This window comes from Phalacrocorax carbo, chromosome 7 (assembly GCF_963921805.1).
Source record: "Phalacrocorax carbo chromosome 7, bPhaCar2.1, whole genome shotgun sequence".
NCBI classification, from domain to species: Eukaryota; Metazoa; Chordata; class Aves; order Suliformes; family Phalacrocoracidae; genus Phalacrocorax; species Phalacrocorax carbo.
The window spans coordinates 40,184,124-40,211,675 of record NC_087519.1 but is presented as its reverse complement, the minus strand read 5'-3'; the positions used below and the strand labels follow the sequence as shown (position 1 = coordinate 40,211,675).

At 38.0% G+C, this 27,552-nt stretch overlaps 1 protein-coding gene across 2 annotated transcripts in view; it reads left to right on the top strand.

Moving 5' to 3' along the window:
• The window catches only part of ATP13A3 (ATPase 13A3), a 63,997-nt gene that overhangs the window by 10,566 nt on the left and 25,879 nt on the right, over positions 1–27,552 (top strand). The window contains exons 1-11 of one of the 2 annotated variants that reach the window (XM_064457617.1): positions 8,957–8,975; positions 13,702–13,795; positions 15,757–15,930; positions 16,731–16,901; positions 17,219–17,289; positions 21,818–21,898; positions 23,678–23,747; positions 24,157–24,291; positions 25,103–25,175; positions 25,930–26,061; positions 27,073–27,252. In XM_064457617.1, the coding sequence (XP_064313687.1) occupies positions 13,745–13,795; positions 15,757–15,930; positions 16,731–16,901; positions 17,219–17,289; positions 21,818–21,898; positions 23,678–23,747; positions 24,157–24,291; positions 25,103–25,175; positions 25,930–26,061; positions 27,073–27,252 (1,138 nt within the window). In that variant the 5' untranslated portion in view covers positions 8,957–8,975; positions 13,702–13,744. Of the gene's footprint in view, positions 1–8,956; positions 8,976–13,701; positions 13,796–15,756; positions 15,931–16,730; positions 16,902–17,218; positions 17,290–21,817; positions 21,899–23,677; positions 23,748–24,156; positions 24,292–25,102; positions 25,176–25,929; positions 26,062–27,072; positions 27,253–27,552 lie in introns of those variants that run through there. The other variant, XM_064457618.1, reaches the window with a different exon arrangement.

Here is a 27,552-nt window from a genome sequence, read left to right as displayed (position 1 = left end):
GGAGGACCCAAGGTGCATATTCATGCAGCAAGTTGTGATAGTGTTGCAGTCAGGTCTCTCCTAAGTTATTTTGTTCTACCTTGATAAATGAAGGTGTTTTTTAAAACTGTGGTGGTTTGCAGGTAACATGGGAGTTAAGTTAATGTCTGTCAGAAAGTTGCATGTGTGGATTTCTAACTGTATTAATTACTTGTTTGCTAGGATTAATTACTGGTTTGCTGGATAAAGTCTACTGCACCTGGATCTGGCTCCTCTGCTGTAGTTTCTATAAGGAGCATACAAGTTTGAGGACTCTGCAGAGACTCTACAAGGGGTTTAGTTTATGCCTAAGTCGTATGATCCTGTTGAAGCTTCAGGGTGAGGTGCCAGCTTTGACAGAGCTGCCCTGTGGTCACTTTTATGGAAACTGTGAATGTCTACCCCCTCTTCCTCTGTGTAGAAAAGCAGGGTAAAAAAAAAAACATTGCTTGCTTTGTGTTTGAAGTGTTTTCAGATATATTCTGTGCTCTGCCCTTGATCCCTTTACTGTGAGGTTCAAAATGTAAGACAGGGTTGGGGATTTGGATGCTGTGGCACCATCTGGAACAGAAGCATTATCTTCATCCTGTAAACCAGAAATCCAGAAAGACCTGTGCTCGTCGGAAGTGGCATGTGGGGGTAGTCCTGATGAGAACTTCTCATGTTCTAGAGAGATTTCAGGGATCTGGGACTTGAGGATGAGGGATGAGGAATTTAGTGCTTATATAATTGGAAGTTTAATTCCTTGATAACTTATGAAAAGTCATTCAAATGTTTGTTTTAAATCTCTCATCTTGTGAGCTACCATTGTTCAGACATTCTTGTATGAAAACATACTGGTTATGGTAAGTGGAATCGCAGACTTGCAGGATGGTTGAAGTTGAAAGAGTCCTCTGGAGGTCGTGTCGCCCGGTACCCCTGCTCAAGCAGGGCCACCTAGAGCCAGTTGCCCAGAACTATGTCCACATGGAATATATTTTTGTGTAATAAACATGGTGGTATTTAATATTTCTATGCCATAGATTATTATTTTTTAACATCAGCGCTTAATGTAACCAGCAGGTGCTTCTAGGAATGTGTGACTTCTCTTCCACTTACTTGTAAAGACTGAGTATGTATGAGGGAAGACAGACAGTCCTGCTCTTGAAAAATGGTTTTTAACCAGTCTTAATTAGCTATTTGTGTAGTGTAGTGTTTTCTGGGTTTTTTTGGTAGAATTAGGGTGTTATTCTTATGGGGGAGGAGACATTGTAAGAAAGATATATAGCAGAACTGTGAAATGTGCTGAAAGGATGATCAGAAGTATGGCGTGACCTCTGTAAGGGAAACTGTTAGTCATTTCTGTATGGAGAAAACTGAAGGGTAGGGGATAAACAGTTTATAACAGAAAAGCAGGTGGCAGGGAGGGAGTAAATAAGGAATGACTTCACTGCTCCTTCAAATACAAGTAGGAGGCTTCAGCTGAAACCAGCAGATGGAGGGTCAAAATAAGGAAAGAAAAAAATTTTTCCCTGTGAACTCAGGAATTCTTTGCTGCAGGATGTTGGCATGCTTAAAATGTGCCCCAAAATAATTTAAAACATTAAGAAAGATCCACTTAGTATTAAATAAGATGATACGGTATTTGGATGATGAAACTCTTGAACTGCAACACACTGGGACTGGAGAAAATCTACTGGGTAGTATCATTATATGACTCTCCCTGTGATGGCTTCTTGATGGCTGCCCTTCAGGATGCTGGGCTAAATGCACATTTGATCTGACCTTTCAGGGACTGTTATTTTGTTGCTCTATTCGTCTTCAGCCAGGCTTTCTGTTCATGGGTTACTTCCATTCAAAGGGTATAGAGTAAAAGCTCCTCACACATGTAATATATGCGGAGGATTGTGGCAGTCCTTAACAGTGCTTCAGAAAGCTGGCCTCTGATTTTGCCTGATATTTATGAAAAAAACAAGGCAGGTGTGGGAAATCTGAGTGGAGCATCTGGACCAGAAGTATCTAAGAGGCTACTTCTGAATATTTAGATAGACAGTGGTGATATTTCAGTTAGTGAAGTCAATGCTTGAGGAAAGAGTGCTTCTTGATACATTTAAAGTACAACATTTCAGTCTTAATTTTAAGAAAACTAACTCTTCTCCTTGTGGCAGAGAAGATGGATACCGTTACAACTCTTAGTACTGTTATAAAAAAGGTTATAGGCTAGGAAAGAAAAAAACTTCTAAAAAACACAGCTCAAATGTGGGTGTAAATATTGCCCTAGACATGATGTGTTAAAGGAGAATCTCTCCTTTTAGGTAAGTGAGCAGGATAAAAGTTAACTATAAAAGGGGTGATAACCAAAAGCCATTGCTTACTGGAAGAAGCAAGTGTGAAAACCGTTACTGGCTGTCATCATCAGTGCTGAGAAGACTGCGGCAGTTGAAGGGAGATCACGTGTCAGATTTCTGCAGAGTCTGTTTCCATTCTACAGATGATGTCTCCCACTGCTGATGCTGTGGAAATCATTCCCAAGGGGTACACAAGTGCTGCGAAGTATCATTTAGACCGAGCTATTTAAGGCAGTGATGGAATGTGTTATAGTAGGCTGCTGTGAGTTCATTTAATTTCACAGATTGTAGAAGCCCTTCTCTGAGGGATAACTGTACTAAATTGCTAAAGCTCTTCTGGGTTTGTAGGACTGTTCTGAACGACTGGGACATAGTAGCTAGGTGGACGTGGGCCAAAGTTTACATTACAGGCATGGAGGAGTTGTGTTAAATGTTGCAGTCCTGTACATCTGTTCTCTTCTTGTCTTTGTCGAGCTTCAGTTCATGGAGATAGAGTGTAGCTTTTCCCCCTTGGTTTTCTCATCTTACCTCATACGGTAGTTCTGACAGCAAATTAATCATTTTCAGGAGCTAAGCTGTCAGGCTGTACAAATTCCTGTGCATAAGAAAAGTCTTCTACAGCAGTCTAATCTCTGAACAGAACTTGTGTGCAGATTTTTCTGTTACTTATTTCAGTTATAATTTGATCAACGCAAATTGTCCTGCTTGGCATCTTAAATTGTATTAAATTCTTTGATACAATCTTTTGACTTTAATTTTTAGTGGTGTTATATGATATTCAGAGTTTTAGCAATTTCTGTCATGCATAGTGTTTCTATTGATTGGTGGGTTGGTTGCACACAAGAAGAGCTCCTTAGAGTGTTTCTGATCTGAGTAAAGTGAATGTGCTGCATACTTAAGGCTTTGTATCAATTTGTTATGACTGTTCAAAAAAATTGTACTTTCAGTAAACGTTAGTAAACCCAGGTTTAAGTGCTGAAGTTTAACCTATTTGCATACGTAGCTCTTCTTACAGAACACATTTTTAGAAGTAAGCACAATTCGGTGCTATTTCTGTTAATCTGGAAGATACTCTGCATGTATGTACTTAGCAGTCACGTAGTTGAACTTCAGGAATATTTAAGTTTTACAGCATGACTTCAGGAAAGAGTGAAGAAATACTGCTGCTTTGTCTTGGAAAGCTCAGCTGAAAGCAATGAAAGGTACTAAGTCATATTTATGATGGGAAAAGAAGGATGCCATAGCAGATTGCGTGCTTATGATGTGTATGACTGGTTCTTGAACTACGCTGTAGTCATAGCTACGTGCCATCTATATGTGCTTTTGAGGAAACAAAAGTAAAATATCTAAACTTTAGAGGAAAGTTCATCTCTTGTGATTAGTCTGGTTGTGCTTGATGATCTCCTTGTAGGCAAGCAGAAATTTGATTCAAATGTTATGTTAATCTCAAAAATATTTTCCAAGAATTTAGAGGAAGAGGAAAAAAAGTCATTGCCTCCTTTTACTGAGCATCCATACTACAAAAGCAAATATATCCCAGGAAGCAGATACTCTACATTGCACAATAAGGCGGCAGCCACGCAGGAAAGGTTGGGCTCTTGGCACAGCCCCTGAGGGGAAATGCTTCCTTGAAAAGACCCATTGTTGCTGGATCTGGGTCTTCAGACTCCCAAACCTCCACTAGAATATTTGCAGTTCTCTCGGTGCTGGGACGGGGCACCTGTGCCATCTTCATTATCTGACCATAATAGTCTTGGTTATTTAATCAAGTAGAAAGACTGAGTAAAGTTCATGCCCTGTGTGAGAACAGAATGTCTTTTTGGAAACAGCTTCAGTGCTCCGCTATTGAAAACTCATGCTGGGTGTAATGGCGCCATGCCTTACCCAAGGTATTTGAAACCATTTAACTTTCTCTTCCAAGAATAAATAAAACATTTCATTGTCCCTTTTGTCAAAGTCTGTGAATTCTAACCCAAATGTTCAGTATGCTCTTCCAAGAGAGGAAAGAAACAATAAGCATCTAAAATTAAATTTATGCTTTATTGGATTCCCTGACTGTGGAACAGACTTTCTTTCCTTCATGGCAGCCAGGTAGGAGATCCAGAGATCTAAAAAGGAAACAAGGAAGGACTGTATTTTTGTGGGAGTAAGCGTTGGACAATTTTGACTTTTGATGCTTGGTTTATCAGTTGAAAATTTTCATTAATGTAAATAGGTGCTGCTTGAAGTAAGGTAAATGAGACGCCAGGAAAGTTAGGTGGTCCTGGGTCCTTAGTTGTCCTTGATAAGAATGACTGCTTTCCTAAGTTCTCTTCTAACATACCTTCAACTTGTGTATGTTATATTAATAGCAAATTTCTAAGTGGTCTGAAAATAACAATCTGAAGAGCAGTTAGAAAGTAAGTCTTGAGAATAGTATTGGATGTAGTACCTTGTTATCATTATGAATTGCAGTACTGAGTTTATTGTTAGATGTAGAATTATCTTTCCTTAATGTAGCATGTATTCTACTATAAACATTGCAATTGCTATTGCAGCCTGCAAAAAGTATACTTTACAAAGAATACACTCTACAAATGTAAATACAATTTTGGTTTGGTGATTGTTGGATACAATGGTCTTCCTTAAGCCTAAACACAGAAACAAAAGCTTGTATTATAACAGAAAGCCCAAGATGGGAAGTGATAAAATAGGTATTGAGTGGAGGGCTTTGTTAAAATTTAGCTCGTGTACTTGTAAAATTTCCATGTATTCATTAAACCATTATGTCATTCTTATTGTTAGAGCTTGGTTGGTTGACTAAAGTGTTAAGCTTTGTTTGTAGTACAAATTATAATCTTAACTTCCTTCAAAATATAGCTGGAGGATTTTTGATCTTCCATAGATCTTTTAGCTTGTAGGTCGTATCCAAACATTTCTTTTACATTATGTGGATAAGTTGTATTTAAGGGTTCAGCTGCAAGCGACTGGAGAACCGTAAATCACAATGACTTCCATTCATGTAAGGTGCATTTCTCAGATTGAAGGGGCTTCTTAAGGAGAGTATCTTTTATGTTTGTAGTCTGGGCTACACACATACAATAAATATTAATGTGTTAAAATAATACTGAAAGCATTACAAATATTTAAATTAACACACGTAAGCTCATCCTAGTGTATGTTGAAGTAAAGCGTGTTAACCTTTGTTTTTACCATCATAAAAATGTGATACCCTCAGGCTATTGGCAAAGCTGTATATCAGCTATGAAGTGATCTATTTCAGTTTTGAAGTAATCTTTGAGTGACATGGCTTTTATGTTTTGGGGGCAGGCAAAGACAGGATCTCGTGTGTGGTGTCAGACGCACCAGGTGGCATGAGAGGAGTCTAGCACTGTGCTGCAGCTCAGTTCTGATGGACCCCTCTGAGGCCAGGGTGTAGTGTAATCCCATCTACTCCAAATCATGGCTGTGGTCCTGGATACCAAGTGGAAGTTGTCACTGCAGCAGTGGTGCACAGAAGAGATGCAAAAATGCTGAGTGCAGGCACATGGGTGCTCAGAAGTTTCTTGAGGACAGTAAGAATCCATAAAAAGGACCTTTGGAAACTGTTTCCTCTGAGGAGATACTAAAGAGTGAGGGATGATGAATCCTGATAACAGCCCGTTTGGAGACAAGATGGCACAATGTGGATTTTAGCAGGGCATTCTTACAGCCTTTAAAATCAACCCCTAGCTTTTGTAATTGCAAGTCTGTTTTAAAATGGTAATTTTAAAGTTTTTGGTGTCTGCAGGTTCTGCCAATCTTTTAAAAAGCAGCCAGTGGAATAATTTTAAGAAATAGTACATTATTTTTATAGATGCTGAAATAGGATCTCTTATGTAAAGGAGGAAGACTGGAAAATAAAAATGGGACTTAAGTCCAAGGCACTGTGGGCAGAAGCTTTGGTTTCAGCTCTTGAAAGTTTGAAATGTTCTGTTCAAGTTTGCTTTTTTTTGTGATTGATTTTTAAAGTGTGCAGCATCTTATAGGATACAGTTTGAGAAGAATGTGCTCCTAAATATTTTTTAATCTTTATTTTTTCTGATCCTTATGTCTTCTTAGCCTTGTGTCCTTGTCTATTTATTTATTGGTACAGCATGTTTTAAATGAAGTCAATGTTTTAGTTTCAGCTTTTCAGGTATTGTGTGTGGAACTCATTGGCAGTTGGCATGGGCAGCAGCTGCAAGCTCAAGTAGTAATAGCTGATAAGACTTTTCCTTCTATTTTCATAGCTCCATTTAACTGTGCTTTTTCTAGAGTATGGTCTCTTAAGCTATACCTAGAACTTCTTTCCTTGGCTGCTGGCAATTCTGATACCAGATTAAACATTACATGTATTGAAAGTAATGTATTGAATGCAACTTTGCATGGTCAGTGCTGCCAAGTCTTGTGTAGACCAGGAGGTCTCATTAGCAGGATGGCAAAGGAGATCTTGGGTCAAGAACAGATTCTCCTCCCCCCTGCCCTGATAAATGTTTCTGTGGTCTGGGGGAGAGAATTCTTAATCTTTCTGGAATAATTTTGAAGAAGAATTTTCATTGTTTTTTTTTGCTGCTAGTAGCTGTAAAAGAGGTACTTCTCTTTTAATGCATACGGACATGTTATAATGTTAAAATTTTGAAATACACTTCATATTCAGAGAAACTTTTGGCATTCAGCCTGAGATGTGAGTGCAAAACTGTCTTCCAAAGCCCATCTCCTTGCATGTGCCAAGTGCTCCCGTGCGGCACCTGATCCACAGCCCTTGTGGGGTGATGTGGAAAGTTGGCTTCTAAGGAAGGGCAAAAACATGCTCTGTGAATTGCTCTGTAAAATTAACTGCCATCTTCTTCTGCTAATGGTCAGCTGTAGCCCAAGCTGTGTTTTCATCTTTCCTAATAAACTGAATGTATTTTGAAATGAATGTGTTCTCAGAAAATACATTCGCACATCTTCCTGGCTTGTTACTGCTCTTCTAGTTTTTGAGTACTACTTCAGCTTTTAATTCCATAACTGCCAGTATGGCAGAGATTGAATGTTATTTGGTGTTTTGTTTATGTAAAGCAGTGGCTTACCTCCTGTAAGTCCATTGCATGAATGCCAAAAACCTTTACCATAACATGTGGAAAAAATGGACTCAGTGTGGTAACTGCTCTGAGTGTGTGGGAATTGCGTGTTACTGGGACAGGAATAAGCCCTAGAGGTAAACATTGCTTTGTAAAGTCTGTTACCTTGCTCGTTGATTCCTTCTCTCATGGTAAAGGGTTGGAAGTATGGCTCTAAAGTTCAGAAGTGTTTAATTTTCGAGTGACTGAAATAATGTTTGGCTTTCTAGTTTCAAAATGAAACAGGGTTTTTCTGTGTTTCGACAGCTAGTCAGGATATAGTTGAAGATGATGGCTGTCTGCTATGCAACAGGCACACTCTGCAGTTAAGAATGACTGTTCAAGACATTTTTTTAAATTCAGAAATCTGAAAGAGTTGTAATGACATCAGGCCATTTAGAAACTTAATTTTCAACTCCAGAGCTGTGAAGTGTCTCTTAATGGAGGATATATTTATTGTAAATAAGTTCGTGAAAAGGACTTAGTCTTTCAGTAGCCCTTAAAGACACCATAATGACACCTTTTGGGCCCAGGAGAGCCAGACTGGTCACTTAGTAACACACTAGATCAGGTTCCAGGAATGTGATTCATGTTTGATCTATATAATGATTTATTCCTAGTCAGGCCAATTTTTTGGTCTTCATTCTCTTCATGTAGAAATTTACTGTGCTTGGTTTATTTAATGACAGTGACTACCTAGGGAACTGAGGAAGATTGACTCACATTAACATTTGCACATAAGTGGTTTTTAAATTTGGCCTCTTTCATGCATGTGTCTCACTTTTCCTGTCTGCATTGCTAGATCTTTTCGTTTGCCCTTTGTGTTCTTACCAAAGCAGTGCTGATTTGATTCTTGTCTTGTACAGAAAAGTAACCTACTTCTGCAACATTCGGGTAGGGACCAAGTTACCTGTTTTAGCTTCATAGCACTTGATCTCTAATGGTTGTCTAATTTGGTGTATGTGATTGCTTCATTATGCTCTGTAATAAACTGTAAAATACTTAGTGAGAAATGTGTGTATTTCTTAACTGCTGCCTTTGACATTGATCAGCTCCTCAAAATGAATGTTGTTGTCTTCACTCGCAACAGCTGTAAATGCAAGGAAGGGTTTGGTCAGAAGCATATATGCTTTTAGCTGGGCAGATAATATCAGGACTCGTGCATAGACCTGAAACTGTCTGCAGGCTCCTGGTGAGGCATTTGTGGTTTGAATAGAAAGAGCTGGACCGGGTGGCTGATGCCTGGAAGCGCAGCCTCCGCGCCAGCCCGGCCACAGTCTTGCAATTGTTCGTCCACACTGGAGGGAAGAGGGAAAAAAAAGCATTCCAAGCAGTGCCAAATTTTCTTTGATATGTTAATCTTTTGATAACAGTTTGAAAAGCCCTTGGAGACTTTTTTTAGATTTTAGACAAAATAGTTCATTTGTCAGGACTTCCCTTGTAGATAGGGTCTCAGTTATTAAGAACTGCCTCACTAGCTCATGATAACAAAAGCAAGTGCAGAGGACAGCTGCTGGACTGCTTGTTGGTAAGAGAAACTCTCTTAGTTACTGATCCTGAGGGGTTGTTAGGAATATCTGAAAAGAATAAAATAAGGAATGTTTAAGTTTGTAAGTTTATTAACTTGTGTATTTTACAGAAGATGAATGACGACAGAGCATAAGCATATGTAACAACTCGGTAATGTTTTATGCATAGTAAAATTCATGTATGGATAAAGAATTGAGCTGTCAAAATTATAGTTTTATCTGAGAAGCTTGGTATTTAAATTACCCAGTGACTGCATGAGATCTCAAAATTTTCTTCTTTTGTAGCTGTAGTCTTTTCAGTCCATGGAATTTTTCTCTTGAAATTATGAAACTTCCAGTTAAACTGGAAAACTGGAAGAATAAACTGATGGCAACAATGTATGTATGCTAAAGCAGAATTAGTTTTTAAGGATTATGGATTTGGGATGAATGCTGAGGAGAACAGAGGGAAGATCTCTTTGCTTCCCATCCTCCAAATCAAATTCAGTAAAACTTGCACTCAAGTAGTTTGTTAATTATGCCAGCTATTAGAAAACTGACTGCAGATAAGCTAGTAGTCCCTTAAAAGCATGGCTTGCAGAACTCTTCAGGCATACTGATTGAGACTTACTGTAGTTCTTTAACAATGTTTTCCTTAATAAATATGCCATGAGTTCACTTGCACCTTATATGCTGTTGCTACAAACGTTTATTGCCTATAAGTATTTTGGTAGAATGGCTCGCGATCCTCGTTGTTCAGTCAGGGTAGATCAACAAATAGATATTGGTGTAGTAATTCAGAAAAGGTGCAACATTTTCTTCACTGTGAGGGATGCATGTAGTTTTAAGGTCTGTGCACTGCTGTAATTTCTCCAGCGATCCAATTTGTGATTTACTTTAGCTCCAAAATAATATCAACTTAAATCTGAAACTGCAGATGCTGTCTTAACTCATAGCTACATACTTTTCAGGACAGAGGCAAATAGCAAATGCAGTTTAACTTAATTTTTATATGCCTTTTTTACAAAGTTGCAGATTTACCATTTAAGCTTGTGATTCAAATGTATGCTTGTAGAAGTTCGGACACTGTTCAGCTGGTCGCTATATCATTTGCTAAATTTGTACCGATGTCCTAAGGTGTTGCAAGTGATTTCATTCTCTTAGTCTCAGTGGCAAAAAACATTCCTTTTCAGACCTTTGTGATACTTCCTACTTTTCTGACTCTAGAGTATGCTTAGCTATACAATAGTTGCTCAATGAGTAAAAATTATGTAAGTGGAACGACAGTAACTTTCACCATTTCCATTGTTTTTGGCCCCTTTCTTTAAAAGGAACAAATAGTGCTTTTGGCTTGCTGTTTTCAGTTCGTTTAAGAGGGAAAGGATTTCTCTAGCTATTCACTCCAGGGAACTTGTGCTGGAGAGAGACTGAGTGGCAGCCCTTGCCTCGGAGGCACTTTATATCTGAATATTCCTGAGTCCTTGTTGCTGTTTCTGAGTGGGTTTCAACCTCACTTTAATTCGACTACTAATAAAATGTCATACTCCCTTGAATTCTGAAAAGTCCAAGGCTTACATTTAAATATTGAATTAAATATTAAAGTATTGAAACGTTTAATTTCCCATCATATTATAGAAGGAAGTAAAGATCAAATGCAGATTGCTGAAGTCTCTTCTGAATTGGTGAGATGCTGCTACTTCTTTCTTCAGTCTGACCTGGCAGCCTGAAGTCACTGCCAAAGGGGGCAACCCTGTGGGGCCCACGGTGGTGGTGTTCGACCCCGACTTTCAGCAGGGCAGAGAGAAACAAACCCGAAGTAGTTATGCATTTGAACTCTTGATGATGTACCAAAAGGGATAAGATTGGAGAAAGCGTGCTGTTCTTCATTGCTGAATAGTAATGATTCTCATGACCCATTAACTAAGAAAAGATCTCTAATGTTTTCTAAGTTTAGAGATTTGAATTTGAGTTTGGAAAATTACAGGCAGTGTGTGAAATATTGAGAATGTGTTAGTTGAAGGTTGCTCAGCAAATGAGTATGTATAAAAAAAAAAAAAATTGCAGATGGAGCTAATGATGTGAGTCAAAAATAGCCTCCTAATGCTCCTCATGTATTCCCCGTGTGATTCTACCCAGCTGTTCAAAGAACTCATTGAATCACAGGAATTATTGTTGGTGCTCTCAGTGCTGAGATTTCCCTTTGTGCTTCAGACCAATGACTTGATGCTCCTTCCTAGCTGTGGAACAGACCTAAATTAAAGCAATTGCACTCCTCTCTTATGCTGCTGCAGTATCCTGTAAGGTGCCTGTTCTGACGTGTTGGCCATATGGAAATCTCAGTTGAGATTTATTGATCTTGAAGCTGTTTGCATTTATTTTGCCACCTGGTGCTTTCCTGTATCAAGTACAGTTGTTGCTAGATATGGTCATCAAGATTAGAGTTTTGCCTGCAGGCGCTGTTTTGATGTTGCAGTACACTATAGCAGGGAAATGCGTGTTTGTTTAAGAGCAGACTAGTTCAAGTGTGATAAATCTAACAATTCTCTCATGGAGCTGTGAACTCCATTAGAAGTATAATTCTGTAAAAACACAACTTTTTCTGGTTGCGCGACTTCTTGATTGAAAATGTGATTTGTATGGTGTACACAAAGTTGTTTGATGTTATTAATTCAAAGATCGTTCTAGGAGCATTCTTAGCAATCCTGTGTAGGTTTAGGGCAGATTTTAACTGGTTTCATATATATATTATCTTTCCCAGGATAAAATCCGTTTAGTGAAGAAAAGTGACAATTTAAACAAAAACGTGTTTTAGAACTTGCATGACTTGTGTAACATTGGTGCACATCTTTTGGCTTAATTTCCGAATTAATCTGCTGTAAGAAAGGTATTCATAGTTCAATATTGGATAGTAATAGAAAATTTTCAGTTTAATGAAGCACGGAGCGTGTGAGCTGGTGTTTCTGTCAAAGTCGTTACCAAATGAGCTTCCTTCCATACAGCACGAAATACAAACTGTATCAAGCACTCAATTTATGAAGTGCCGAGTTTTTTTACCTGTGACCGAGGCCTGTGTTGTGATGCAGTTCTTTGCTTCAAGTGTGTGTTTCTTCCACTAGGACCTTATTTAGAAGTGGGAATAGATTTCTGAGGGAACCCAGATTTGGGCAGCAAAATAAACCTTTTCTGTTGGATTCCTGCTTCATTTGTTGGCTTAATTAGAAAGGAGGTGGCAGATTGCACAAAGCACTCCAGGATGTGATGTTGATAAACTGCAGGAGTTGGGAGGGAAGGACCTTTTGAAGTTGGCATTGCTGCTGAATGTAAGTGCCTGGATCCAGGGACTCACTTTGAGAGGATCTGACTTGGAGTCTGGTGAATTGATTTGTGAAAATATTGGGGAGTTAATGAAAGCAAAGAATTTGGTAATGGTTGTGCTTTTATCATAATGCTTCCTAATGCTAAGTATTTTCAATAGTGGCATCCTAGTCTTCAGTGGACAACTGGGATGAAGTTAAGTGGATGGCTTTCACCTTGATGTTGTTTTTTTTTAATTTTTGTAACAGCCTTCTGTCTGAAAAATGACAATTAAAATAACTATTTGCTATGACAGTGAACTCTTAATACTTGAGGAATGCCTATATGCTATGGGAGTAAGTGTGGCATTCTGAGAGATTTATGTATGTGCAGTAAATAAAATCAAAGGCTGTACAAAGTCAGTGCAGAGAATGATAGTTAATCCATGTCTTGGCAAGCGAGCACTGGCTATTCAGTCATTTTAACTATAGTAGGTGGTCCTGTGGAAATAGGATATGGGTGCATTAATTATAAATTGTATAAAACTAACATGTTCAGGGATGCCCAAATGAAGGTTAGATTCAGTTTCAATTTCAAAAATGTAGCTTTTTGACTTGGTATCTTTGATTTTCTTTATTTATGTGATGTTGAAACTTCTGATGGACCTCATAGTATGTTGTAGCCTTTTGTTTGTAGTTCTTCCCATTTGGAATAGGGATCTGTGTGCACTATGCTCATCTCATTGGTAGCTTCATATTTTTCCATGCCTTTCCCTATTCATGAAACTTGCAGTCATAATCTCTCCTCAAAGCACCCCTCAAGATTTGCAACTATGAGAGATTTATGATAAGAAATTAACCCATTGATACAAATTGAATGGCAAAAGAATTGGAAAGAAGGGGAAAGACTAACTGACCATTAAACATGTCTTGATTTAGAAATATTAAACTGGGGATTAAACTTTTATTGGCATGTACTTATTTTTCTGCTCAGATGCCTTTCTTCTTGAAGGATAGCCTGGCTTCTGAAAGCATCTGATTTGAGCTATTATATACATAATGATAGAGATGTGTAATCTTGACCTACTTATAAGCTTTCTTTTTACAGGTTTGATTTGTTTCCATCATGAAGATTGTAGAACGTACCGAAAACTGCTTGCTGCATGCAAAATGTAACCAAATTAAATTTGTACAAACTCTCTCCCCTCCTTCAAAGCCTGCTGTTTCTGCAGCATTTCACTTGTATTCATCCAGTGTTCAGTCTTAAAGCTTTACTGGATCTCCTTGGGTTAGTACTACTGGGAACTAGTAACAGTGCAGATTTAAGATCTATACTGATATGTTGTCAGTGTGTTTTTATTTGTATGTGCTTACAGAAGATATCTCGAAACAACCTAATACTTAGGTATAAAATCAATCATGTTGTTTCAATTTTTAATGTTTGTTGTTAAAGGTCTTCCATATCTCAAGTCGAGAAGTTTCATATCATACTAAACATGGAGAAAGAAGAAAAGAAATTTGTCAATAAAGCAGAGGAAGATGAGATGGTAATGAATTCTGTTCATCTATTTTTATACAGTGAAAGAAACGCATTTTCATAGTTTTCTCTCTAATTGGGGCATATCACATCAGGAAGCGGACTGTCTCAGTTTAAACCAGGTTAGCAATTTTTTAAAGTTATCCTTGATAATCTTTTTTGGTATTAAGAAACCTAGTCTTAGGATAGGGAATGGTTTTGTTGAAAGCCTTTGCAAAGGTGCTGGGTTGGCTATGTTGAGGTCAGTAGTCCAACAGATAACACATTTTCGTATATAACAGCTTTTTTTTTTTTTAAAGGAAAATGGAAGGTAAGTGGGTTGTGGGGTTTGGTGTTTTTTTCTTTTTTTTTTTCTCCCCCTCCTTCAAATCCTGGAGCGCTTTTCTTGTCATTTAAAACAGGTTAATGCTTCATAATCTGACTGTACTCTGCATAATCCTGCATGTTCATATTCATGCAGATAAGACTCACTCCCTAAGCATGGCAAGATGTTTTATGGGTATTCAGTAGTACATAAACTTTGCTTCCTACTGGAGCAATGATATCTCTTATTGTTTGTCTGGGAAGATGCAGCAGTTAGCTTTGACAGGAAAACAATTGCAGATGATCTTTAAATTTCTAGTCCATTCTAGAGACAGCAGAAACTACTTGGGGTATACAGGGATTTTTGGTTTTTAAAAAAATGGTAGATTCCTGGGAACTCAAGTCCTTGTTCCATCTTTGTGCATGCTGCTAGGAAAAGCTGCTCTTCACTAGACCAGCTCTAATATGGAGAGTAGGCAAATGCACTTCACAACAAAAAAATGAAACTGAGATGCTTATGGTCTGATCACTAACATAAATCCTTTTCAGAGGAAATAATTTTGTTTTGCCCCCAGAGAAGCATTAACCTCTCCCACTATCTTTCACCCACCTGTTTTTGTTGGTAAGGAGTGAATACTGGCTCCAGTGTTTTGGGGGTAACAGAGAATGGGTTTTTCTGTTTTTTGTCAGCTGAGAAGGCTGCAAAGTAAACTTGTTGAAAAACCTTTTCTTAGGAAAGCAGTTTAAACAATTTCTAATACTGTTTAATGAAAAGTACAAAAAATCTGCAAAAAGTTGGTGTCAATATGAACAATGTGGGTGGGACTCAATGGGAAACTTCATTGCTCTTTTGCAGTAGGAAATATAATCTAACAATGTAATGTGAAACTCAGGAATGTAACACAGCATCTACTAAGTCACTGAATTGTTTTCTGTTCCTGGCTGTCATCAGGTTAAGTTGGTACTTGCCTTTGACCAAGGCACACTTAATACTTTGTGGTTTTTTTAAATTTTTTCCAACTGGTGCAAGTTACAGAACCTTTGACAGTGTACCTTGCTGTTTCTAATGTTTCACAGTAGCATTTCTTGTTAAATGGCAAGCAAAATAAGCCAGTTTCTCTACTAAAAAGCAGTGTTGGATAAATATATTTACAGGCTTGCTCAGAGAGTTTGAAATTCAGTTAGCACCAGTATTTCAAAACTCTGCTAGCTAATCAAATGCTAATGTGGTGAATTCAGCATTTGACAAAACCACTGATGCTTTCGGTCTTAAATGCTTAGCTGACTTGTGCTGTATCATGGTCAAAAATTTGGTCATTCACGTAGAGTTAAGGAGGGTTGTGTTGCTACCTCAGTCCTTAGGGAGCAGTGCAGAGAGGAGACAGGTCCTGCAATGAAATGTTTTCAACAATGTGGATGTTCAGCCTTTGTGAGGCTTTTACTGATGTTTGTATTTCTGACTGAGCAAAACAGTGTTCCTTTTTTTTTTTGCTAGTCGATCATGTATTAAGTTTTTAAAATATTTCCTTCCCCCAGAAAAGGAGAAAATGGCTTTGAAATTTGATTCACTTCAAATACCACACTTCATGAAAAATGAATGTTGGCTTCATGAGCCAGAGTAATTAAGAGGGCCATTGTTTTGTTATTTGTTTCTCTATTTCCATGCAGGAGATCTGTGGCTACGATCTGTGTCGCTGGAAGTTGGTGCTAGTTACTGTAGGGGTGATCTGTTCTGGTGGCTTTCTTCTCCTTCTCCTCTACTGGATGCCTCAGTGGCGTGTGAAAGCAACGTGCAAAAGGACTACGCTTAAAGACTGTGAAGTAGTTCTGCTGAGAACAACCGTAAGTCTATAGGAGGGTGTCCTTCTCCCAGTTAGCGGCTAAACATCCCTCTTGCTGCTTGTTAAAATACACAAATCCTTGCCTGCAACGTAGACATGATTTTGTTTTACAGCACTGCAGAACTGTGCTCCTTGGTGTACTGTACATAGCTTTGCTGCCCATATGGGAAGACAGAGCTCTTTGCAGAGGACGTAGCAAAAAGTCTTTGCTTTTGGATTTTATGAATGAAGTACCTGAATGCTGTTGTCATCAAAAGTTACAGAACAGATACCTTGTTCGTATAACCTGATAACATGGTTTTCAGGTTTTCCCTCCCTTGTTAGGCAAAGTTACATTTGTTGAATTAAGGTGTAACTGTGGACCCAAGTGCGTTTGATTTCCAGTGACTCTCTCCCTTCACAATTGCTGTGTACAGTCCCTGGTTATGATCTTATGTTAAGTCCTTGGTTATTTGAAGCTGCAGGGTGGGTGCAGCTGAAAGCATAGGAATCCCATTGTTCCTCCTCCTAGAGGAACAACTATATTAAATTGTGAAGGGCTGAAGATGTCAAAATTCAAGTACCAAGACTCATTGCTTGGAAAAAAAAAAAGTTACAGTGCAAAAAAAAAAAGCTTTTAGAATCATGGAAAGAAAATGTATTCTTAATGTAGCTGATGTTAACTCAGGGATATCTTGTGTAGTTATGTATGGGCTCTGCTGATCTGTCATCTGTTGTTCACATATTTTGCTATAGCTGTTGTAGTAAAATGCTGTTCAAATGCTGTTTCAACCAACTCATTTCCTCCCCCCTCTTTTTAAGGATGAATTCAAGATATGGTTTTGTGCAAAGGTTCGCATTATGCCTTCTTTGGGAGCCAACCCTTTACAGAATCCTAACCCTATTGTACACAAGGTTTCAAATGGCCATGCTGTTCATTTCTGTGAATCTGCTGCAGAAGAGAATAAAAGCGATTTGAAAAAGTGTTCGCCTGTAAGTAAATCTGCAATACTATGCTTGCTAATTTTCAACAGATCTCAAGCATTGTCTAGAGTGAACGCACACAATGCAGTACAGGTGAGCTGCTACTTGTTTCTGAAAGGTACCTCATTCTTTGGAGCACAAATCTTTTCCTCAATAAGCTGTAACTGGAAATTGTAGAATGCTTGAGAGATTATTTTGAAAGAGAAGTATATGTTTTTCAGTGAAGTTTTTCTAAATTCACTTTCTATTACTGTTCAGAATAAAGTCAGTCAAAAGAGAGGTGTTAAGCAGTCCTAGTTTAATATCTGTGTCTGTTGCCCTTGCAGATTCGTTATTTCACGCATCATAGTGTGAAGTATTTCTGGAATGATTCAATTCAAAGTTTTGATGTTGTACGGTAAGAATACTTTTTTCTTTTGTGTTGTACTTCAAACCGCATTTTTTAAAAATACAATAGCATGCCTAAGAACATGGTGAAAATTGGTATCATATTCTGACCAGCTGTTTTAGCTCATTGAGTCTTTGTTTGAGCCATAGTGAGAGCAGGGAGATTTTAACTTGGCACGACTTTGGAAGGAAGATATTTGTTTAATCTACCATTATTGAGCATGATTTGTATAGGGTGACAGGCTGCATGCCTCTGCAGGCTTTTTGCCTGTTCTTGGAGTGTTAACTGAGAATCAGAACACCTGTTTATAGCCAGTAGTTCTCCTTCTGTAAACTCTTAAAAAACTTTCCTTCTGATGGAATAACTTATATTTTGCATTGCTGCTGAGCTAGACTGAAAGGAGTATCTGGGAGGAGGGGAATTCGCCAAATACCTTGTAGTTCACCTTTGTGTAGGTCTTCTGCTACATTTTAGTCCAGTTGAGCTGAATTTGATCCCTCTTTTGTTACTCTTCAGTAACAAAACCAGTTTTTTTGCATTGATAGAAAACCTCTTTCAGTGGGCAGCACTAGCTGTGCTCACTGAATGTGATGTGCTGTATTTTCTTTTATTCAGCCCCACCATTGCATGATGTTAGGGTTGAAGAAGGAAGTTCTTTTTTCTGATGCTACAAATGTTTCTATGTTTTAAAAAAATGTGTGCAAATAGTATGGAAAGTTATCAGCAATGACCACAATTTAAAGAAATTATTGTAATACAAGCAGTTACAAAACTGAACACCGCTTCTCTGGGAGTGTGGAAATGTGTCAGTTCATGTGTAGATAATTAAAAGCTTTGTGTGCGTTTTTTTATGTTAAGCCTTCCATGAATTACAGTCGTGCAGGTAGTGATGCTTGTCATTTTGCATTACAGGGTCCTGTTTTTATGCCTATAGTGTTGCTAATTTAAAATGTTCAAAGGGAATATTTCCCACAGATGAGATTTAAAAAACCTCAAAACTATACTTTTATGCTAAGAACAGGTATGGGAAAAATATCGTAAAACTCCACGCCTTTAGAAAAAGATGTTATTCCTTAGCATTAAAGCAGTGACTTGAAACTTGGCATTTGTTGGCTGTTTGACTGTGCCTTTTGATGTTCTTGTGATAACTCTGCCAATTTATAAGCCGTGGAAAAATCTCAGATATGCCTGTGAAGTTATGTGAGCATTCATTCAATTGCATTCTTGCTGATATGCCAAACTTTCATGTGTTTGATGTATTAGCAAAGACTGAGCCTCTCCCCTTGTTCAGTCAGGTACTGTAGCTCAGCTGGACACCATTATTTACCAACTGGATAATAAGGAGGAGAAACAGCTGGATCTGGGACGTACCCGATACTGGCAAAGTACAAAGTCACTTTTGCACAAGGTCAAATAAGAATGGGAGTTTGCTATAACTTTTCTCTAAACTGAATTAGGTCTTGTCATGTAGTACCATACTAGATACCGCTGCAAAATAATAACTGACCTTATGAATGATAAATATTCTGAAAAGAAGTCTTAAAAATTTGTCCTTCATTGAGATACTTTTTCTTAATCTGCTCTTCAGTTCATGTAAAAACCAGAAATTGGTATTACCCAATAACATGGTAGAGAATCAAGTTTGTAAAGAGACAGTATATGAGACTGAGTGCTTGATCATAAAATCCATAAGGCAAGCAACACAGCTGTAGTTGTGATCTAAGCACAATACTGCATCATGAAGATAGATTAACTCTGTGCAGTTAATTATGCACGTATCCAGAGACAGAACAGTTTGATCACATAATTAAAGACTTAGCACACTACAGAAGGGAGGCAAATTAAGATTTCTTGGCCAACTAATTTGGTTATGAGGGCTTGGGTTTCATATCATTGTTCTTTTTATAATAATGTAATATTAAGATGACTGTTTTAAACACAGGAAATGCAAGTGTAATTGTTCTTCAACTAAATCAGACTTGGTCACATAGCCAAAGAGGATGCAACTTTGACCTTTTATGTCTGTTTTGTTTTAGCTAATGTCAACTGAATCTCTGAGTGAGTTGATGAGTGCTTTATGTAATAAACTGTCTGCACATGTGATTTTTTTTTTTTTTAATGCCTTGGGAATCAGTAACAGTAGTGTAAAAAGGAGATAACATCCTGTCAGAAGCTTTGTCTTTGCATGGACACTACACACATAGGTGTGCATATCTGCATATCACAGAATGGTAGGGGTTGGAAGGCACCTCTGGAGATCATCTTGTCCAAGCCCCTTGCTTGAGCAGGGGCACCCAGAGCAGGGGGCACAGGAATGCATCCAGTCAGGTTTTTAATGTCTCCAGGGAAGGGACTCCACAACCTCTCTGGACAGCCTCTTCCACCTCTCTGTCACCCTCAAGTAAAGAAGTTTTTTCTCATATTGAGGTGGAACTTCCTGTGTTCCAGCTTGTGCCCATTGGCCCTTGTTCTGTCATTGGGCACTAATAAAAAGAGCCTAGTCCCATCATCCTGACGCCTACCCTTTAGATATTTATAGGTATTTATGAAATCCCCTCTCAGACTTCTCTTGTCCAGGCTGAACAGACCCAGGTCTCTCAGCCTTTCCTCATAAGGCAGATGCTCCAGTCCCCTGATCATCTTGGTAGCTCTCTGCTGGACTTGGTCAAGGAGTACCACATCCTTCTTAAACAGGGGGGCCCAGAACTGGACACAGCACTCCAAATGTGGCCTCACTAGGGCAGAGTAGAGGGGGAGGATAACCTCTCTCGACCTGCTGGCCACATTCCTTTTAATGCAGCCCAGGATATTGTTGGCCTTCTTGGCCCCAAGGGCACGGTGCTGGCTCGTGGTCAGCTTGCTGTCCCCCAGCACTCCCAAGTCTGTCTCAACAGAGCCGCTTTCCAGTAGCTCAGCCCGCAGCCTGTACTGGTGCATGGGATTGTTCCTGCCCAGGTGCAGGACCTTGCAGTTGCTCTTGTTGAATTTCAGGAGGTTCCCCTCGGCCCAGCTCTCCAGCCTGTCCAGGTCTCGCTGGATGGCAGCCCAGGCTTCTGGCGTATCAGCCATTCCTCCCAGCTCGGTATCATCAGCAAAATTGCTGAGGGTGTGCTCTGTCCCTTTGTCCAGGTCATTGATGAATGCTGAAAATGACTGGACCCAGCACAGACCCCTGTGGAACATGACTAGTGACAGGCCTCCATCCAAACTCTGCTCCATTGATCACAAACCTCTGAGTTCTGCTGTTCAGCCAGTTCTCTGTCCACCTCACTGTTGACTCATTGAATTTGTACTTCCTAAGCTTAACCTATAAAGACTTAGTTTTAGGGACCCTTCTTAATCCTATTGTTACATTCCTTTTAGTGCAGGAAAAGAAAAATTGAATCATTTGGGATAGAATGGGAGGAAAGGCGTGGTTATTAACAGAGAATTTTATATTTATTCAGCTAAAAATCGCAATGTTAAAATCCTTGAATTTGAAAAATTTCATGGAAATCTTGTAAACCGGGGACCAGATTAACATATCAACATTTTCATCCTCTGCTCTTTTATGAGGGGTTGGTGGAAACATGATCCTAGCCTTTGCAATAGTGAGGATGTTTAAAGCTTTCCCTGTGTTCTAGAGAATAGAAATAATTGTTACTATGTATGCACAATAAAGAGGTTTTTCTTCACTGGATGAACTCTGAATTATTTTTAGTAGCTAACTTAATAGATACCCCATATAAAAAAAGATCTGTGGTGAGTAGTGCTGGTTTTGTCATGTTATCTATGAAAGCCTTTTGCAAGGTAATGATGTTTTCATGTGCATCCTAAGTATGTCCACTAGAAAATGTCTGGATATTGAGCATAATATGCCTGACTTACTGAGTTTGGTAGTTGAAATGATCCCATAGCTATAAACATAATGACATTTCAGGTGTTCCTGCTTATCTGCAGATCTTCTAAATTACAGCATTTGCTTTCACAGTATGTAGAAAAGTCTTGTAAAGATGAGTCTTCCAGTGATAAGGAAGTACTTAAAATGTAAACTGTACTCTACCTAGTCATGGATAAAGTCTTGATAGGAAGATGTTCCAAAATAGCTTCAGCATATGTTTATTTGATAAATTGTTTAATAATTGTTTCTAAAATGGTTCCATTACTACTTAGAAAGAAATGAAGATAATTTGAAGGACTATTAATCCATATTGATTTTATATGTTTTATAAAACTTGATCACTTTTTCTTTTTAGAGGCCTTTGAATATAGTTATGCTTTTATTTTACTTAATTTTTAAAGCGTATCTCCATTTTGATTGAAATAGATATGACTGTCCTACAGAGCGAGGCATGTCAACAAGAGGACTGCTTTGAACATCTCATTGGTGTCTGCACTTGTGACAAAAATAGTGAGAAAAACATTAACCCATAGACTTTGTTCTTTTATAATACAATGTAGCTCTTGGCAAAGACCCAGCTCTTCTGAGTTTCTGAACACTTAATTTTTTAAAATATCAGGTTTCTTAAATAACTCATTGACTTTTTCCCTTACTTAGAGGTCTAGATGAATCTACATTATGTTCTTCAGTTCATAACGAACACAGCACAGGACTGACAAAGGAAATGCATGATTACAGGTAATATTACAGTATTTGAGGGAAGAATTTTTGTCATTCCATTACCTGTGCTCAGAGTGTAACAAAACTAGAAAAGAATCAAGTAATTAGTGTTTACAGATGGGCTTCTTCAAAGAAGGCTGTTAGAGGTATGAAATTCTTGGTTTTCTTACCTATATGTTGAGTAGGAGCTAGACTCTGATGCTGTGTTGACTTACTTTTCTCAAACTATGCTGACCATGGGAATTGGAACTATTGCTCAAAGTAATTTAGAATATATTGCTGAAATTGTATTTATTACTTAATGTTTTGAAATAAAATGAGTGTACAAAAAGAATAGCAAGCAGTTATGTTTTCAATCATGTTGGCAGACACAGTGAAATTTGGCAGTTGGTGTAAAACAAAGTAGTTGTTTTTTCCATATAACTCACCTTTAAGTGACTTAAGTGTTACTATAAGATAGTGTCATTGTTGAAGGGCACGTAGGGGTTCAGAGGCAAATAGACTGATTCCCAGTGGAAAAGTCCATCAAGAGTTCTTTAGCTGGAAAGATGCTAATTATTTGTCTTGAGCTGCAGATTCTTGAAGGCTTGAAGGGAACACTGAAGGAGATCACTTTGCTGCTTCTTGGTTTTTTCCCCATCCTTGGCTAGGGGTTATTCTGAGAGGGGATAGTGTGCTAGATGGATAATAAGGAATACTAGATGCCAGGAAGCAGCAAACCTGGCCTAAACTGTAACTAATTTCTTATTTTAGGAAGATCAAGATGAAACTTCAAAGGTCTCAGGACTTCGACTTTAATTTTAAAAGTTTAGTTAGTATCAAAGGTGTGTCCCATAGCTTGCATGGATCTGTCTCTGGCTGTCTGGGGCTAAGTGTATTCCCTACTTTTTCTTTTAACTCTGGTTGGCAAAAAAAGTATTAATTTTTTAATGTGCTGTTTTAGACTAATGGTGTAAATTTTCCTGTCAAGGGACACAGCTGAAGTGCACGGCTAGAGAAGAACTTAGTCTAGAAAAAAAACTTTAAAATGTAACTTCAATGGTACATAGTTCAGGAATTTCTGAGTTCTCAAATGTGAACAGCCAGCCGGAGTATATGTTGTGAAAATGTAGATATAGACTTAATTATTGGTGTTCTAATTTATTGATACACTACCCAAACTAGGATAGTTCTGTTGCATTCCCGGTTTATTTTTTGCAAATGAGACCTTCTTGCAGTTTAAAATACGGAAGCATCTCCTTGTTCATCATTTCATTTTCTGTCACTTTTTGTTCTTTTCCTACAATAAAAGCCTTTTCCGTAAGAACATCCTTTAAGGGCTTATTCATGTCAATGTCATTTAACCATCTTAGATCCCATCAGAGGTTAGTTTCTTGCTCCCCCTTTCATGATTTGCCTTTCTTCATGCTAAGAATAAAACTAAGACACAGAACCATGGAAACAGTGTCTTACTGCAGACTAAGAGTTAACACTTGTTTGAGCTTAAGTTAATGAGAATCCCATATTGGCTTTCAGAATGACGTGTTTAATAACCTCAGACCACAGTTTACAGGGAAATCTTACTATGAAAGTACCTAAAAATTAAGTTACAGTTTAAATTGAAGTATAAAATAATTGTATTTTTATTAGAACATCTCACTGGGTAAATGTCTTCTGATGAACACCTTCTGAAACAATATGATAAATAAGAGGGGCCACAGATTAATATGAGAAGGTATAAAATACTACTTAATGGAATTACTTTGAAGTGAATAAGATTTCTAATAAAAATTTTAACTAATTTTTTTTTTAATGCAGAAAAGCATTCTATGGAGTAAATGAAATTGCTGTGAAAGTGCCTTCCATTTTTAAGCTTCTGATTAAGGAGGTAAGATCTTCTCTTTAACAATGAAAAAAAATCATTAGAAGTTATTTTAAGTGCAATAACTATTGGATTGGTCTTCAAATAATAATGTAAAACAGAAACCTTCCCCCAGAGCCCAGCACTGTACATCACTGAACATCAGGTGTTCCTTTCATTTTGTTTGAGTTGTAAGGGAAAATGCTCGCAGTTTTAAAAGCATGTATTTGTGTATTATTTTAGTGAGAACTGTGCTTTTGAGGGGTTGAGGAAGTAGTGAAAAAGAGGGATCAGTTTGGCAAAATAGACAAAAGTAACTTGCAAAGAACTGACAGGTTTATCTCCTCCGTGGAGGACGAGTATGATTCTAACTATCTTTGGACTGAGAATGCTTGTGACCTTTTGGTGTAACTTTAATGTTCTGTCACCCTTCTAGGTTCTCAACCCTTTTTACATTTTTCAGTTGTTCAGTGTGATATTGTGGATCACTGATGAATATCACTACTATGCATTAGCAATTGTGATTATGTCTGTAATATCCATTGTTAGCTCACTCTACACCATTAGAAAGGTAAGTTCAAAGAAAACAGATGCATCTTTTCAGCTTTCAACTGATTGGTTTATTTTGATGTGAAATTGCCTACAAATTCATTAAGAATTTTTCAGAGCTATACAGGTAGAATATTGTTATGGGTTTTCCCTCTGAGCTGAAAGAATTTTGATTTAACATTCTCTTCAAGGCCCTTCTCTGCTGACTTTCCATGCTGCTGAATCAGTAGGTTGACCTCAGTAACAGAAATACTACCTCACTGAAATAAAACTTGGGCATAAGTTCATGTACCAAGTTGTATTGACTCTAGTGATTTCATCTTGCATTGTTTCCTTCTGTTTGAAAAAGACCAACAGAACTGAGCACCAGCCAAATGTGTGGATTGTTAAATTGGTGATACATTTTCCTCTGTAGATTTAGCTGTAGCTGGTGGGGAAATCAAATTAGTAATTATCCTTAAATTACAATCTCTAAATTGAGACCAGAGACCCCCAAAAAACCAAAACAACCCACCTCTTACCTTAATCCAAGTTCATAGAACTGCAGTTTTTACTTACGTACGTTAATAATCAAATGTTTTTGTAACACTTTTCATGGCAGTGTATGTTTGCTTCCAGTATGCTGTTAAAAGTAGGAACCTGTACTGGTCGATGCACTCAGACTTTGTGCCCGTAAGTTTCCTAAACTATGTTCAAGAGAATGTTTTCAGTAACATTTTGTTGTAAAAGAATGTTAGTAAAAGAATCTCATCACTTCTGCTTGTAGAGAAGAAAAAGGATTTAGAAGGAGAAGCTGTGCTTTTAAATAATGAACTGTTTTTTTGCCTTTGCAGCAATATGTTATGTTACATGACATGGTAGCAGCTCACAGCATTGTCAGGGTTTCTGTCTGCAGAGGAAACCAAGGTAAATTTCACAGGTGGTTTGGAAGGTTGAGTTTAAATTGGTCAGTAAGTGTGAGTGTAAAGTTGGTGTGCATCTGTGCTTTCTTTGATCAGCTTGAAATGCTTGCATTCTTAGCACAATTGCATGGGAAAGAGAAGTTGCAAAGTAGAATTTAGATAGGATAGTCACCTGTTCAGGATTATACTTCTAGAAGGTATTTTTAGTGAGTATCAGGTTTGTTCTAGATCAGATATTTGTCCTATTCCTGTTTCTCATTATCTGTCACTCCACACATGTAATTGTCATTGTAATTTCTTTCTTGGCTTAGACATGCATGCGCTAGTTTTCCATTACAATTTATTACCCAGGAGGGGCTGCAGATTGATTTCTGGATTCTTGCTCATGTGGATACCACAGTAGCTGAGGATAGTTAGGTTGTGGTGTGTGATATCGTTTTGTAAGACCTACATTAATGTTGGACTTGTGTCTGTATACTAAAGTTATGCTTCAGTTAATTGTTAATATCTTTTGTACAAACTTGATTCCTTTAATTTGTTATGATAAACTATATCCATGTGCTCTACAGTTTAATTTGTGGTGGAATTGGGTTTATCAATGGATTTTCTGTATCTTTTAAAAAAATTTTCAGAACACCATTAATAAAATGGAGTATAATCTCAATTGTCACCAGTTGGATATTAGCCGTGAGGATCTTGATCAGGTTTTGTAGATGGTGACTATTTTCAGGTAAACTTGTTTGTGTTTTAACACCCAGAAATAGAAGAAATCCTTTCCACCGACCTTGTGCCTGGGGATATCATGTTGATTCCATCTAATGGAACAATTATGCCCTGTGATGCAGTACTTCTCAGTGGTACTTGCATTGTAAATGAAAGTATGTTAACAGGTAAAGTGAACTTGATACAGTTTTGCATGGCTAAATGTGTTAGTTTATACCTGTGTGCATGCTTACCTTGCAGTATGCTCTAGCAGAAGGGGGTATATTTATTTTGCTTGAAGGGTATGTTCTTGCAGTTACGTATGCTCCTAAGTATCACATACTTGTGTTCTGCTTATCTGCAACGGCTACGTGGTACTGCTTGGCAACTCCAAAAAGGAGTGATCATTTCCTGTTGAAAAGCTTTCTTGGTAGTTTGTCTTCCAGCCTCTTGACTTGGTGTTCTCAGTGCAGATTGAGTTCTGTGGTATGTTTCATCAGAAACTTTTTGCCCAAACTTCTTAGCTGCTTCCTACAATGAAGGTAGTGAGTAGAATGCTCTGCTGTATTTAAAAACAGAAATTATCACAAGTTGTGCCTGCATGCTGTGAAACCAGGGACCTGATATATTTGAAGGACAGCTTCAGTGAATAGGATGGACTTTTCGGTATTCCTAGGAAATCTGTCTAAACTGGCAGCATTTAGAAAATTGTAGTTCAGAGATTGTGCGTTTTATTGTGTTCAATTCTTTGAATATACTTGAGCCTCTTGTTACTGCTAGCAACTGATAAAAATTGATTACAGCCCTAGCTTGAGTGTACTCGGTCACCAAAGGAGCTGAGAATAATTTTCTTCAGCTTCTAGTTTTTCTGAGTAAAGATGGGTGATGTCTTGCAGCAGGAGAAGGAAGTTTGTCCTGTTTTCTTTCAATGAACTGTATTTTACATCTATCTGATTTGAAGTAAGAGGCACAAAAGCTGTATTGGTGAATAACAGAGTTAAACAGGATTTGGATAGGAATCTGGCAAGCAGAAGCTAATAGGTGAAAGACTACTTAATAATGTGCTGAAAGGAAGGTGGCTTCTTCCAAAACTCTGCTTCTGTGCTGATGAAGTGAGATTAATTGTTCTACTTGAAGTTGTGAAGGAAAACATGTCTATTCTTATTTGATCTTGCCTAGAGACTCTTTTTCCTTTTAAGGTGAAAGTGTTCCTGTCACAAAGATTAATCTACCAAATCCTTCAGAATATCCGAAAGCAATGGGAGATGAAAGATACAGTCCAGAAGTGCATAAACGGCATACTTTGTTCTGTGGAACCAATGTCATTCAAACCCGCTTTTATACTGGAGAATTGGTCAAAGCTCTAGTAGTGAGAACAGGTACAATTAAGTTTATCACTTGTTAACATACTTCGAGCTTTTGTAGGTGTATGTTATCTGATACTTTGGAGTATTGTGTTGAATGTTGTGAAGCTTGGATAAATGAGTATACTGCAAATAATTTCATAGATGTTTTACAACAATAATAGAAGTAGGTAATGGCCTGGAGAGTATCAGCTGGCAAGCAAGAAAGTGAATCGGTCTTTAGCATAAATTCTAAACTTACCTGAATGCTTTTTCAAGTTCTGTAGGTGTCTTATGGTATGTTGGTTGAACTACATATGCCTCTCTGAAAAAGTC